Source organism: Diuraphis noxia, unplaced genomic scaffold (assembly GCF_037042655.1).
Source record: "Diuraphis noxia isolate RWA-SAM2 unplaced genomic scaffold, SU_Dnox_SAM2 contig0001, whole genome shotgun sequence".
NCBI classification, from domain to species: domain Eukaryota; kingdom Metazoa; phylum Arthropoda; class Insecta; order Hemiptera; family Aphididae; genus Diuraphis; species Diuraphis noxia.
Window position 1 is genome coordinate 65,555,840 of NW_028301711.1, and position 16,203 is coordinate 65,572,042.

The following is a 16,203-nucleotide window of genomic DNA, read 5'->3' on the forward strand; positions in this document are numbered from 1 at the left end:
TGGGCTTTGACCGTTTGAATTAATTAAATAAATAAATTAAATTATAGTATATTATTTTGAACTTAAAACTTTTTTTTAGCCGTGCGACTTTTAGCGGGCCATATTATTTTGTATACGGAGTTTGGTCTCCTTATCTCTAGCCTTCGTGGAAAATATCATAGATTTATAAGTTATAATATTATAAGTCTATGAAAAATATATACCTAGAAGGCGAACTTCACCTATTTTTTGATACCAGTAGTTTTTCATTTATTTTTGTTCCGCTATTTTAAATTTAAATACTACCTATTTAAATTACGTAAACACAACCCTACCCTGAAGTCTGAACGCGATCCCAACTGGTTTTATTATTTTTTTCCTTAAATGTTACTGTTTATGTACCATTTTGAACATTATTATCATTATATTTACTCATATTTTGAAATTACAAAACACCTACGAATTGGTAACCTCAACTAATACACAAACACAATTATAGATACAATTATGACAAGGGAATAAAAATACATAATTCATAAAGACAATCTATTCGTTTATTTTTGTAAACTAATTTTTCTATATTGTTGTTGTTGCTGCTGTTGTTGTTACTGCTGTTGTTGCTGCTGTTGTTGTTGCTGCTGCTTTCGATGCTTTGTTGTATTTTTTAGCCAACGCAGCCGCATCTTCAGCTGGTGCTGGTGTTGGTGCTGGAAGTAGCATGCTCTCTTTTTTTGCAGTATGGGCATTCTAAAAATTCAAAAGAATTGAAATTAAAACATATCCATGATAAAATGTTGATTGTTTTTTTTTTAAATTAAAACAATTTCGGCAAGTCTAGATTTCAACTCATTTAACAGATGTCAGATTTTGAGTCATAAAATGCATTTTAAAACAAGATGTGATGTAAAGAGCAATGTAACTAGATAATAAAATAACATCACTAACTGTTATATTTTTGATAACAAGTGAAATACAAAAAAAAGCAATACTTTTTATGGAAGTATTTATTTCACAGCGAACACACCACCATCCAATCAACCTCTGAAAATCGTCACCAATTCCTTAACAATCTTAAATTAATTCTAAACCCCCTCCTAGCTACTATTACATTCCTAACAAACAAAAGCCCACTCCCCGTCACTTCCACTCCCTAATGTATACATACGCATCACATATTATCTTCAGGTCATACATAACACATATGCCATATTTAATAAATAACATTTATAACCTATACATGATATACCTGAACTCCTGAATATTATATTAATTCAACTATAAAAACAAATTAGTAAATATTTAATATACTTACTGTTTCTATTTGGAGTTGGTCCGCGGCCACGGCCACCGCCATCACCCCCATAAAATTGGTATATTACAGACATCTAGACATAAATTAAATATTATAGGCATTAAGTTTAAAAACATGTTGAACATCAGCATAGGCGTGAGCACAGGGGCAGAAAGGTGTGCTCTTGCTGTCCCTGGACGGTTAGGTTATTGGGATATATTTACATGTATGCGTATATATCATAATAGGATCGGTTCTGTTCGGTTCGGTAGAAAATATGAAAGTTAGTTCAGTTTGAGTTCGAAAAAACAAAATTTAAAGTTCGGTTCAAATTCAGTTTGATAAAAAAATCAAGGTTCGACCCATCACTAATATTAAAAGGTTGTCATCAATATAGTACTTACATCTTTTGTGGACACAACGTCTATAATTTTTGGACTAAGACTGAGACGAGTGACCGGCCGGTCGCGGTTGCTTCAAAAAGCTACGCGGTATAATCATATAAATATAAAGAAATGTACTGATAGCAGAGAGAGATGTCCAGGGTAAACGTTGTTAGAAAGAGATAGCATACAACTTAAATACAATTCAAATACATTATTAGCACGAGAGAGAGAGAGAGAGAAAATAGTACAAATTCTCCTAGCGGCGAACGATCGAACTTAATGTTGACGAATTCCGCATTCATGACATGTATCAACATATTTAATTGGATACCTACGAGTATTCTTTGATTATGTTCCTCGATTTCCGATTTTAGTTCATAGTTGTATATATCATAATTCATAATAATTAATATTAATAAGTAGATATATAATATAACAACAGCAAGACACGATCCTGAAGATCTATTATTATTATTATTATTCCGATAGAATCCGTTTTAAATAAAAAATAATAATATTATTTACTAAAATACAAAAGTTATTGGTTATTATTTATTAGTTATGAGTCATAACTAAACCTAACCTAACCTATGTTGTCATAACTTATGACCATAGATGTGCGCAGCCAATGCTTTCAGGTGGTGAATATTTTACTATTTATTTTTAAAATTCTCAGTAGTTTTCAAAAGCTCCGAGGAAAAAAAATACGATATCGATTTTAGATATTGATAATTGGTATAACTCTAAAACAACTTATCGTGGAGTACATTAAAATTGTAGTAGTAATAGTTGTATAATTATGTTTATTGTTTATGGACGAAAAAATTATAAAATATGCTTAAAAAATGTAAAATATGCAAAAAAAATTGTATTCGTTTATTAAAAGTTAATAACCTACTTATTTATTGATATAGACGAAAACAAATCTAAAAACCTATATTTAAAAAAACTGTATTATTGAAAACTTAAATATGGCGCGTAATCGTTTGACATTTGCAATTTATTGAACTGAAGAAATAAACTGTTTTCGCCACAACCGCTCCTGCCATGAGGTTGGCGTCTGCGACTTGCACCTAAATTGGAAAGCTGCTAAGGGATAGTGAACATAATATATGGTATACGATTGAAAAATAGAACAATATCTTTTTATAAGACCTCTGAATATATATATATATTAATTATGCTAATATGAAACATTTACCCACCAGTGATGGCCAATCTACTGGGAGATAATACATAAAAATATAGCAAATGCTGAGTTAATACAAATAATATAATAAAAAGGGGAAGACAACTGATCGTACAATAAATAATACATAAAAGGGGAAGGATAATCTCCGGACCGAACTGGACTGGATGCCGAGCTGCCACACACGCTGCGAGCTGCACTTGATGTAGTAAGAGGAAGATTACCACGTACCGAACTGGATTAAATAACGAACTGCCAAACAAGAAGCGAGCGGCCTTTGTCGTAATAAGAATAGAATCTTCTGATGGATAACAATATCACACGATATAAAAGGTGAATATAATATAATATTATATAATAAAAATGCTGAACTGCCATGCGCTTTTTACGAACGGTAAAAAAACCAGAATAATACAAAACTCGACGCCATGTGTCCACACACACACACACCAATACAGCGGGACCCGGCCGCTGTCCGAACTTGAACGGGGGAGAGTGGAAGTAGCGTTCTCACCCAGTATGACCAACTTCACATATGCTGAGCTAGCAGGGCGGTCTTACTTCGTGCACAAACATACTCCCCCTTGAGATACATAGGGGTGTATCTCAACATGATCTTCGAGCTGACTGGCATGAAGACGCAACGGCGATCTGCCGGAACTGGAGTTGTCTGCAGAGCTCGCGCAGAGCAACGTTGCAACGACTTCGAGGACAGAGCTGGCCTGGTTGTCTTTGACCGAACTGGAGCATCAATGACGACGATTGAGATTATCTAGTCTTCGGGACGAATACATTTTTTTTTTTTTTTTTTAAATAATAATAATAATGACCAGTTGCCAAAAAAAATAAAAATAAAAAATACAATTGATAAAGATATAACAAATAAAATAGTTATATGATTAAATTTCATACAACAACACAGAACAAAAATTAAATAATGTATCATAATAATAAAAATAATATACTAACCTTTGCAAGCCACCCCGTTAGACGAAGTCACAGAGCCACACCCAACAGCAGCAGCGGCTAGGCGGTAGCACTTCGCAGATAACGCAATGGTCATACGAGCAAGCAAGGAATATGGAATATGGATGTTAGTTAAGGCGGATCTTGCCGTGGAGATAAAATTAATGAACAGTTAATATGTCAAGCATGAAAAAAAAATAATTATAATACTAACAAATAACTAACATAATATAAAATATATAATCTTATTAGTATATTATTGCGTAGGAAGAGGAACGATCTTCACAACTGGTCTTGTGATAAGACCTTGGTTGGTGAGCAGCCTAACTACTCGCACGACCCCATCTGGGCCTGGGAGGAGCTCCTGAATCCTGCCTAACTTCCACACTAGTGGAGAGGATAAATTATCTTTAATAACAACTAAGTCACCTAGCTTAACATTTTCTTGGTCCTTTACCCAACGAGCCTTAATTTGTAGGGTATTTAAATATTCATTGGACCACCTGCGCCAAAAAGACTGAGACAACTGCTGGAGGAGCTTCCAACGATTTTTGAAGCTTAACGAACTGTCAAAGACTTTTGCCTCAGGTACCGCACATAAAGGTCTACCAATAAGAAAATGACCCGGGGTGAGACACTCCAAATCATTTGGGTCATTAGACGAAGCGGTAAGGGGTCTGGAATTTAGGACAGACTCTATCCTACAAAGAACAGACATAACCAACTTTGTGACGGGGAGAAACGAGGCTCTGACCCCGGTGGCTGTGTTTCAAGCCCTTATCCGTCTTGCACGGGCGAACTCTCTCCTCGCCTTCGTGACACGGTCTCATCCCTCCGGCGAGTTTTATGCGCGGGCGCCCGGACGCCAGTCACGCCATCCTACAAAGAACAGTGGAAAACTCCTCTAATGATAACACCTGATTGCCTAACACACGAACTAACAACGACTTGGTCGATCGGACCGCAGCCTCCCAGAGTCCGCCAAAGTGGGGTACACTCGGAGGATTGAAATGCCATTTACAAACAAACTTGGAGCTGTGCTGCTCTTGAGTTTTAGGATTGTTAACCAGATCAAACAATTTCTTGGAAGCTCCCACGAAATTGGTGCCACAATCCGAATACACAGATGAGGGCATCCCTCTCCGAGCAACAAAACGATTAAAAGCCGCTAAAAAGGCTTCAGATGTCAAATCGGAGACAAGCTCAAGGTGAACGGCCTTTACACTCATGCAAACAAATACAGATATATAGACTTTATACTGTCTTGCCTTACGCAAACTTGTTTCTCTCATAAATAATGGTCCAGCATAATCGATCCCTACCCGAGAGAAAGGGGGACATGGCTGGACTCGACAATCGGGCAAATGCGACATGATCGGCTGTGGATTGTGAGCGGACAATCTCACACACCTAGTACATTCACTAATAGCCTTACGAATAACTTGGCGCTCACCTATAATCCAGAACTGCCTACAAATCAAGGCGGAAATAAGGCGAGGACCGGCGTGGCATGCATAAGAATGCCAATGCCTAGCTATCAGTAGCGGCAAAAACGACAATTTCGACAGTAATATTGGGAACTTGCGTCGATCTGACAGCAATGAATGACGCAACCGTCCTCCGACTCGTATAATACCCGAACTGTCAATAAATGGCGACAAACGAGCTAACAGTCTAGAAGAGACAGTCTTACCAGAAGATAATTCAGACATCAATGTTTTTAGAAATAAACCCTGAGAACACTTAACTACCACAATAAGAGCATCATTATATTCCTGGTAAGACAGGAATTTAAGATTTAGTGGTCTCTTAAGGCATGCTCTAACGAAGCGACGAAGACGTATTATAATTCTTAACATACGGTTGAATGAGGAAAACCTGGAAAACCATTCCGGATGCTCCCCCGTGGTTTCCACCACGCATGCAGTGAAAGCTTTCACTTCGGGCAATTGATCCGCGGGAATTAGACTGCTTTCCTGAGACCAACCTTCATCGAGCTGACGAAGGAAGGTAGGGCCCTGCCAATAGAGCTCAAACTGAGCTAGCTCGGATGGACGAAGACCCCTGGATGCACAGTCTGCAGGATTCAAGTTTGACCTAACATGAAACCAACGGCAGGAAGGTAATAGCTGATGAATATTATGAAGTCGATTAGACACAAACACCTTATATTCCACTTGTGGGTTATTCAGCCAAGATAACACTACAGAGGAATCAGACCAAGCATAGATATTCCAAATCCTAACTTGAGAAGACAGAATATCCGACATTCGATGGAGCCAACGGGCGAGCAGCCCCGCTGCGCACAACTCAAGTCTAGGGATTGACATCGACTTGGTTGGAGCTAACTTAGTTTTACAACCTAATAATCGCACTGAGACAACATCAGAGCTGTCTGTCACTCGAAGATATACAACAGCGGCATAACCCTTGACAGAAGCATCACAAAATCCACATAATTCATAACAACAATCCGGTGTTACGCCAATAAATCTTGGAACATGGATAGACGATAACTGAGGAAGTTCAGAGACGAAAGATGACCAATTTGTCTCAATGTCTAGGGGAAGACGCTCATCCCACGAAATACCCGCCTGCCAAGCACATTGTAACTGATGCTTTGCATAAAAAATCACCGGAGACAAGAGGCCGAGCGGATCAAAAATCTGAGCGATCATTGACAACATCGCACGTTTGGAAGATATGAACTTGGTCGAACTAACATTGTAATTAAAGGTGTCTTCAGCTGGATTCCACTTCAAACCCAGAACTTGAATTTGAAGTGTCTTGTCATCATTGAAGGGAAGGGGTCCATTTGCCTGGTCTTCGAGCGGAATATTATCCAAAAGCTGAGGTATATTACTCGCCCACTTCTTCAATTCTAGTCCGAACTGACTGAGAACGTAAATAAGATCATACTGGAGGTCTTGTGCTTCCTCTGTTGTGTTCGCACCAGTACAAATATCGTCCATGTAAGTCTGGGTCAAAAGAGCTGCTTGGACTCGAGGGTACTTTTTAGCATAGACCGTAGCTATCTCCCGAAGAACCCTTAACGCCAAGAAAGGTGCAGTGCTAACACCGTAGGTAACGGTATTCAACTCGTACTCTCGTATTTTCTCTTGCGACGAGTCTCTCCACAAGATGTGCTGGAACTGGCAGTACTTGGGATCTACAAGGATTTGCCTATACATCTTGCAAATATCAGCGGTGAACACAACTCGATGACATCGAAAACGAAGTAGTATATCTACAATATCTTGTTGGAGCTTGGGACCCACAAATAACGCTTCATTGAGAGAAGTTCCACACGAAGGTCGAGCTGACGCATCGAAAACTACTCTCAACTTTATTTCATCACCCACCATCTTATGTACTGCATGATGCGGAATGAAGTAAGCACCTGGAGACTGAGCTAAAGACATATGACCGAGAGTCTCATATTCCACCATGAATTGCTTATATGCTAGGTACAACGGTTGATCCTGAGCTAGCTTGCGCTCCAGACGCTCAAAGCGTGAGACTGCCATCTGACGACAACCTTGGAACGTGGGTGGCGGCGATACGCGAAACGGTAGGGGAACAACGAACCTACCGAATTCGTCGCGATAGCTCTCCCTAGCAAAGATATCCTCACACTTCCCCTCGTCAGTGAATGATGATGGAGCTTCATCAGGTTCCTCGACTTGCCAAAACCTTTCCATCATCGACTCGATGGAAGTGGTAAGTGATGAGATAACAAAGGACTGAGGAGGTACAGCAAATAATTGTTGATCAAGTGGTCCGAGAATAATCCAACCGAAAATCGTGTCGAAAGCCGTGGGTAACCCTGGACCCAGACTTTGACGTTTATGACGTAGGACTTGCGGAAACACATCAGCACCTAATAACAACTCAATCGGAGCTGGAGAGTCGAAATTAGGGTCGGCCAACGACAGGTGGGAACATCTGTCCCGAACAGTACTAGGTAATGGGATTGACGGCATAGAACTGGTGATGGTGGGTAAGGTCCAAGCGGATAACTCCAACGACCTCTGATCTGTCGCTGAATGGATAGAGAGTTGAACCCTCCCATCTACAGATTGGACCAACTGTCCTGCCAGACCTGCCACCGGAACTGTCCATCTTTCACGATGCAAGCCTAACCGTTTAACACAATCAGACGTAATAATACTAATCTGAGAACCTGGATCAATTAACGCCCTTACTGGTTGAAGGCAACCAGCTAAGTCACGAACATTAACGGATGCTGTACCCAATAGAACCGATCTGGAACGTTGTGAGCTAACTAAGGATACAGCAGACTGCTTGACTGGATTAACCTTGGCATGCGAATTTTCTCGATGTAGCAATTGATTGTGACGACCATGACAGAGGGAGCACGAAGACTTGCATTTGTTAGCCCAGTGATTATTGGCAAAACATATCATACATAAGCGATGAGTGCTTACTAAAGCATACCTGTCATCAATGGACAGTTCTTTGAACTTGGAACATGCCGACAATTTATGACTACTACCACATTGCTCACACCTGTGAGGTTCTGTAGAGGGTTTCTGGGACACTAGCGCAACTGGAAGAACAGAAGAACTACGAGAAGATTTCGTGCTAGCAGCGACTATTTTGTTATTCCCGAACTTGGGTCTACTAATTTGGTTTTTATGCTGGGGCTTATTAACTGTGGGAGTCATGGATGTACCAGCATTCTCCAACACCTCGACCCGATCCTTGACGAAGTCTAGCAGACTATCGATCGTAGGAAAATCCAAAGTGTTGTCCTGTTCTAACAAACGGCGACTAGTGGCAGGCAAACATCGAACAGCGATTGCGAATAACAAAAAGGAACCCAGATCGGAGATGTTCAGAGATCTTAGCAAGGCTACATTTTCACCGAACTTGTTGTGAAAAGCAATTAGCGCAGTTGGAGATTCCTGTTGGTGACTATCAGCATTGAGCATCTCCGACACCAACGTAGTTGCTAATTGGCGAGGTTTGTCATAACGGTTAACCAGAGCTGACCAAGCTAGGCCATATGTAGCATCGGAAACCGTGATGCCTTTCACAACATCAGTGGGTCCTGCCTGCAAGCAGCCCAACAAATAATAGAACTTTTCAATATTAGTCAGATGGGCCTTTTGATCTACTAATGTAACAAAGCGATCTCTAAAATCGGGCCAATTCTGAAGACGCCCATCGAACGTGGGCAACGGAATTTCCGGTAATCGAATATTAGACCCAGATGGAGCGAGATTGGTAATAAGTGGACCCACCTGAGCTGACGAGTTCAACACCGACTCCACTTCGGGAGCAACCTGATCAATCGTGGACTTTTCGGGTTGGCTAACTTCACACTACCGGAACGATATTGCTGTGCTAACGACTTCGCGCTGATGACAGTACTACGTACTTCTAATTCGACGTTGTTAGAAAATTCGTTATCGGTGCCTAACTCGATCATAGCCTCTAACATCGTATCATTTTCTAAAGTGAACTTCGACCAATATTCTTCCAAGTCATTTGCAGCTATTAGAAATTTAGAAATGGATGAACTATCCGTGGAAGCGTTAAGACCCAGAGTATAAATTGCCTCGATCTGACTGGCGGCAGCGTCGCGACGAACGGAAGCTCGCTGCTTATTACGTGTGAGTCGTTCGCGATCGGCCATTTTGATGAGATAAAGGAAAACTCGACAAGGGAACGAATAGAACCACTATAAATAATAGAACCGTAATAGACGATGATAAACGAACAACAATCCTCAACTATGAGCAAAGAGAAAATTTAAATTTAGAAATATTTAAAAAAAAACTCTGTTAAAAAGGAGTGCTGAGCTGAACTCTAATTTTAAACACTACTAATTTTGCTCTTATTAAAATACAACAAGAAGAAAAATAAATAAATAAATAAAAATAAAAACTTATAAATTACCAAACAAGAACAAACTAGTTACAATATTGTAGAACAGAAATATTGAATTTGACACCAATTAATTATAATAAAGTAATAGTAAGATAAATCAAACTGATTAGAGTTAAATAAAAATAACTTACCATATACAAAACAAGATATAAAATAATTAAAATAGTATAGAAAAGGAGTATCGAGCCTAACCCCAACCTAAGCTTTAACAATAAACCATGAACTCACTGAGGTTCAAAATATGAGCTTATAAATTAATAAAGTAAAATATAAAATAATAACCAAGATATAGGATAATATGAAAAGGTAACTCTGAACTAAGGAACCAACTATTAACTAATTATAGTGAATAAAACCAAAATAAAATTATATGATTTCAATAAAGTTAATAAATATCAATTATAATAGCTTCAATAAGTAATGATCAAAATACAATTAATTAATTTAATTAACTTGAGAAAGAAAACTATCTTAATACCGTTATAACATTTATTGATCACCTAATGGCATGATAAAATATAAACTTACAATACCTAATACCATAAAAAGAACCAGTTAACAAAATAAAAATGATAAATGAATAATGAATTATCATTCATTAACATATAACCGTGGTATACTAAAGGGAACACCCAAAGGCAACACACTAGTTAAACATAGACTAAATATCATGTAAAACAAAACCCTTAAATAAGGAAACTGAACGTTAACAATGGTAATAATTAAATACACAATAAGTATAACAAAAATAATAATAGCAATAAAATATCTTATGTACTCACCACCTCATATTATTTAAATACAAAATACTTATAATGTAATAATATGTAAAATATAAACTCAGCACTTAGGAAGGTACCATAAAAGGCACGAGCTGTGCTTAAATACAATTTAAAAAATGATACCAATACTAATAATACTAACAACCCAGGCAATTAACTAATTTATATTAATAATAAAATTATAGGTGTACTACTAATATGAACTGACAGGGCACCTGACTACCTGACTTATGTTAGCTATTCCTATGGAGGGAACTAAGACTATAACAATATCATATATATAGGAATAAATCTAAAGGAAGTAGCTAAACTCGTATGACAAAATAATAATATTCACTGTACCTTCAATCCAAAGAAGATGCTGCACGTTAACTAAAAACCACGCTCTGCTACCAATGTTTTCGCCACAACCGCTCCTGCCATGAGGTTGGCGTCTGCGACTTGCACCTAAATTGGAAAGCTGCTAAGGGATAGTGAACATAATATATGGTATACGATTGAAAAATAGAACAATATCTTTTTATAAGACCTCTGAATATATATATATTAATTATGCTAATATGAAACATTTACCCACCAGTGATGGCCAATCTACTGGGAGATAATACATAAAAATATAGCAAATGCTGAGTTAATACAAATAATATAATAAAAAGGGGAAGACAACTGATCGTACAATAAATAATACATAAAAGGGGAAGGATAATCTCCGGACCGAACTGGACTGGATGCCGAGCTGCCACACACGCTGCGAGCTGCACTTGATGTAGTAAGAGGAAGATTACCACGTACCGAACTGGATTAAATAACGAACTGCCAAACAAGAAGCGAGCGGCCTTTGTCGTAATAAGAATAGAATCTTCTGATGGATAACAATATCACACGATATAAAAGGTGAATATAATATAATATTATATAATAAAAATGCTGAACTGCCATGCGCTTTTTACGAACGGTAAAAAAACCAGAATAATACAAAACTCGACGCCATGTGTCCACACACACACACACCAATACAGCGGGACCCGGCCGCTGTCCGAACTGGAACGGGGGAGAGTGGAAGTAGCGTTCTCACCCAGTATGACCAACTTCACATATGCTGAGCTAGTAGGGCGGTCTTACTTCGTGCACAAACATAAACAAAATATATATTTGTTCCCTTTTTGATCATCATTTGTCTCGACAAACATTTAACGGGACGCTTTTAATCCCGTTTTCTTAATATTAGGTATTATGTGCAAAATGAAATATATTAAGCTTATTCAACATTATTTAAATTGCAAAATAAAAAATTCATCAAAAAATGATTGCGTTTTTTATAGAGTATCTACCTAAAACTGTTTGTCCCGTTTATTTTTTTTATAAAAATGACCACCCTAACCTAACCTATTAATTATAAAGCTATTATATAATATTTAAAAAAAATGTAGTTTTCTATAAAATTAATTCCAAAATTAATCGAATCAGATTCATTATGTACACGACTCTCTCTTTTGCAACCATACTGGGTGCCACAGCAATAGATAATAAATAATATTTATATCGCTATAAAATTAAATAATGTTAAATTGGCTTTTTGAAAAAAAAAAAACAATACTTTTTTAAACTCTATGGACGTACTGATATAAAAACAACAATAAATAAATTTTGTTCGCGCAAGTTGATAAATGATAACGGGTACCCCCCTTGGTCGAGAAATCAAGCGCCGCCGTTCAGGCGTTCAGCTGGAACGTGCGACGTTCAGCAAGCCTGTGACGTTTACGACAGTCCGTGACCGTCTCTCGTGTGTCCTAGTATATTTATAGCAATGTTATCTTAGTGCTTAGTCGCGCGATTCTTTTCAGACATAAGTAGCCGGCTACAAAGTGTCTCGTCTGAAAGCGCTCTTATAGTCTTATGATCGAGCCCACGTTGCTGTCAACAACTGCGTGTTGTTACTAATGAAAACACGTGTATTTTTCATCGTTGGCTTTTTATACAACTATACAAGTTGTGTTTTATTCGCTCGAAGAAGCCTTTTACCGTGTTGTCGGCAATCATTTGTTGTTGTATCGTCAGTTCCGGTACGATCAGTCAATCCAGATTTGGACACGACCAGCCTCGGTTCGTTTGACGCTTCATATTGCCAGTTCCGCTCAGTCGAGTAAGAAGAGGTCCAGAGAGTTCCTTATCCCTTTCCTTAAGATACCTTTCTATTATAATTAATATAATTATTTCATTACTATCATTTTTGGTGTCAAAGGACAGATGGTCCGTGTTATTATAATATAATAAAATTATATTATAACGATCTATTTAATAAGTATTACCTATTTGTTATTAGAAGACCGACGGTCTGCTTATTATATTATTACTCACATGAGTTCTCATTATTTGGTTTTGTATTTATATAAATATGAACCCTTGTATATTATAATCTATATGGTGTAATTTATGTATTTATTTATATATATATATATATATATATATATATATTATTTTGTATACCCTATCCATCCCTTCAGAGCACGAGTCATCGCCGTCCACGAGCCAAGCAAGGTAAGTTCGGCGTTGGCGAAACAACATTCATCGCACCGCTCAGAATCAAAAATAATACGGTCGAAGGGTGGCGGGGGGGCATCACCTAAAACACATTTTATACTTACGGAGCAACGTTTTGAAACATTAGCAAAAAAGATGTGTTTGCATCAAAATCCCAGCCCTATTAATTATTATTATGAAAATAAAAATCTAAAAATTAAGTAGGTACATATAAGTCTGTAGGAGTATTTAAGGATTCATTATAGGTTTTACCACAACTATACAATTGTCGACATTGTCGATCAAAAGGTTGATTATTAAGCGATAAAAATACTATTATCGTAAACAGACGTACGTGCAGTTAGATACGACAGACTACGACCATCCAATTATGATTTTCCCGACAATTTTACGTTTATAAAAATATAAAATGCGAAATATGCCCAAATATGCTAAAAATTGCTCAAACATGAGCTTTTCTTTTTCTTATTAATAGAAGCCTCCGCACCTAGGGCCAATGGCTACTACAAATGTATGGGGTTACATTGGAATGTAATTGCTTAATATTGATATACAAATTATTTTACAGAAGGTTTATTAAATTAGAATTGATTATAAATCATATTGTGTTTTGAACGTTGGCTGGCTGAAGGGCTTCGGCGAGAATGGATGGTACTCCTGCTTCCCGTTTTTCTCTCTCAAATTGGCGGCATTCTGTTATGGTATGCTTGATTGCGAGCTGTGTGAGCTTTTCTTGAAATTTGATGAAATATGAAAATTTAAAGTTTGTATTTAATTAATTCGTAATTTCATAAAACATAGGCATTATTAATAAATACACTGACATAAGTTTTGGATAGTTTTGTATTATTATACATGTATTAAACAGACGTGTATGGCCATGCGTTCGACATCAAGGTATTCGCGTTCGACATCGAGGTAGTCGCGACGAGGCGCGGTAGTCGCGATAACGCACAAGTACCTAATAAGTTATAACTCACCTAACATAATCTACGACCGCTACAAATATTGCAAAAAGTCCAGAACATGCTCTTTTTAGATACCTGAATAATAATATGTACATATCACATTTCATTTAATAAAAGCATATTATTCGTTAGTTATCCAATATTCATTGTCTATTCATTTGAGTTCTCAATAGTCAATAATAACAAGCGGGTATTAAAAAATATAAAAAACGGATATCGCTCTGCTTTTATACAATGTGACATTGGTAACTAAAACAAAACAATTATAGTCACAATTTTTTTTAATAAGCATTGAAAGTTTAAATTTTGATATAAGTAATACGTAATAAGCACGAAAATTTGCAATTTATTTTGAGTTAGAAATTCATAAAAATTTATCTTTTTAAATCTAAGATTTGAAAATTCAATACAAGATTTTTCATGAGTGTCTACTTTTATCAAATAAAAAATGTCTAGCAGAAAGTTAAAATATATTTTTATGAGCATTTGAATTTGAAATTTTTACAACATTGGATATTCACTCAATTTTTCATGTACTCATATTCTTATTATGTTGTTTTTCAAAAACGAATTACTGTAGAAAATTTGTATTTAAATCATATTGTATACCTCTCACCACAGATATGTATTTAAGTATTCCATACTAATATGTATATCGGAGATTAATATCGTACGATAAGTATTTCAAGTCACTCATAAATTAATATGTACAAAGAGAAGCTTTAATTAATAGATGGGTCGCAGCTCGTGATCTAGCAACCACGTTTCGCACGTACGTCACACCAGCCCACCCCATAACGAATATTGGTATTTTCTGGTATGTCACCTTTAGTATGACATTTGTATGCATTTGTATGACCATTCCCTCCATTTGTATGCCACTTAAAATCGAGATATAAATGAAATTGAAGGGGTGGGTTGCCGAGATGTCACACCAGCCCGCCCACCACACAAATTTAAAATTTCGCAATGCCGTTCATTTGTACGTCATTTGTATGGATTTGTACGATACACTTCATCCCTTAATTTCAAAAACTACCCTTGGGCGGGCTGGCGGGATGTAACCCCAGCCCGCCCACCACTCAAATTTAAAATTTCGCAATGCCGTTCATTTGTACACGATTTGTATGGATTTGTACGATACACTTCATCCCTTAATTTCAAAAACTACCCTTGGGCGGGCTGGTGGGATGTAACCCCAGCCTGCCCACCACTCAAATTTAAAATTTCGCTATGCCATTATTCATTTGTACACGATTTGTATAGGTTTGTACTACCCTTGGGGTTTTCCGGTGTTGCACAAAGTTTATTACCTAAGGATTTTATAAATCATATTGCACTAAGTAATACGTATAATAAGTGTCAAACAATTATTTTTTAAACCAACTGTACTTACTTGTTTTTTAATCTATAATCTAAATTATATAATTGTTTCTAATCTTTTTCGTACGAATTATTTTTAATATAAAACTTACTATCCCTTCTATACTCTAGTAATATATTATCTATTAGAAATAGAAAGCTCTATTTATATTTGGATTTATCATTCGTAATTGTTCCTCATTCTACAATCCCGTCTTTTTTAAATATATATTACTGCACTGCTCTATAATTAATATATTATAGAGGTATGTCTGCAACTACATAAATATTAAATACATTTTATATATATATATTTATAACTAGCTTAATTTTATTATGTTTAGTATATTAAAAGAATAAAAATAACAAAATTACTAACAACTCCTCGTGTGTAAATAAATGATGGATCCATGATGGATCAAATACAAATTACATGTTGAATTCTTATATAATATTAATGTATATATTTTAAATTGTGTATACAATCATCTCACATGACACAATTGTATTTTCTTTGACTGATATTGATTTGCTCTTTAAATCATCATACAGTTCCCAGCATTTTGCCCCTCTTTTGCAATAAGCTGTATAATGTCCCACGGAGGTCCTTAGTCTATTATGACCCTTATGATAATTACACACTCCCCGTAGCTCATAAGTTAAATTTTTGTATTTTAAGATTTCTGGAATATCACTTAGTCGAGTCTGTACGTGCGGAGCAGCTTCTGTTGATTGATTTACATCTCCTAAGTGTTAAAAACAATTATGAGTTAGGTAGGGTTTTTTTAAATCTAAAACATATAACATTTTACTCTTACCTTCC

At 36.6% G+C, this 16,203-nt stretch overlaps 1 protein-coding gene and 1 long non-coding RNA gene across 2 annotated transcripts; both read right to left on the bottom strand.

Annotated features, from left to right (window-relative positions):
* Positions 1-648: 648 nt before the first annotated feature.
* Positions 649-1,821, bottom strand: LOC149061326 (uncharacterized). The gene is made up of 3 exons (XR_016189758.1): positions 1,675-1,821; positions 1,292-1,364; positions 649-726 (listed from the first exon to the last, which is right to left on the bottom strand). It is a non-coding gene; the product is annotated as an uncharacterized LOC149061326 (long non-coding RNA).
* Positions 1,822-4,680: 2,859 nt separating this feature from the next.
* LOC149061327 (uncharacterized) lies at positions 4,681-9,473 on the bottom strand. The gene is made up of 2 exons (XM_089214941.1): positions 9,216-9,473; positions 4,681-9,159 (listed from the first exon to the last, which is right to left on the bottom strand). The coding sequence occupies exons 1-2, from the start codon at positions 9,471-9,473 to the stop codon at positions 4,681-4,683; spliced, it is 4,737 nt and encodes a 1,578-aa protein (XP_089071067.1).
* Positions 9,474-16,203: the final 6,730 nt, after the last annotated feature.

Excerpts from the sequence above, each read along its gene's own strand:
- LOC149061327 (XM_089214941.1), bottom strand. The coding sequence starts at position 9,473 with ATGGCCGATCGCGAACGACTCACACGTAATAAGCAGCGAGCTTCCGTT. Across the intron at positions 9,160-9,215 it reads CTAACAACGTCGAATTAGAA|TGTGAAGTTAGCCAACCCGA; the intron begins GTACGTAGTACT and ends TCGTTCCGGTAG.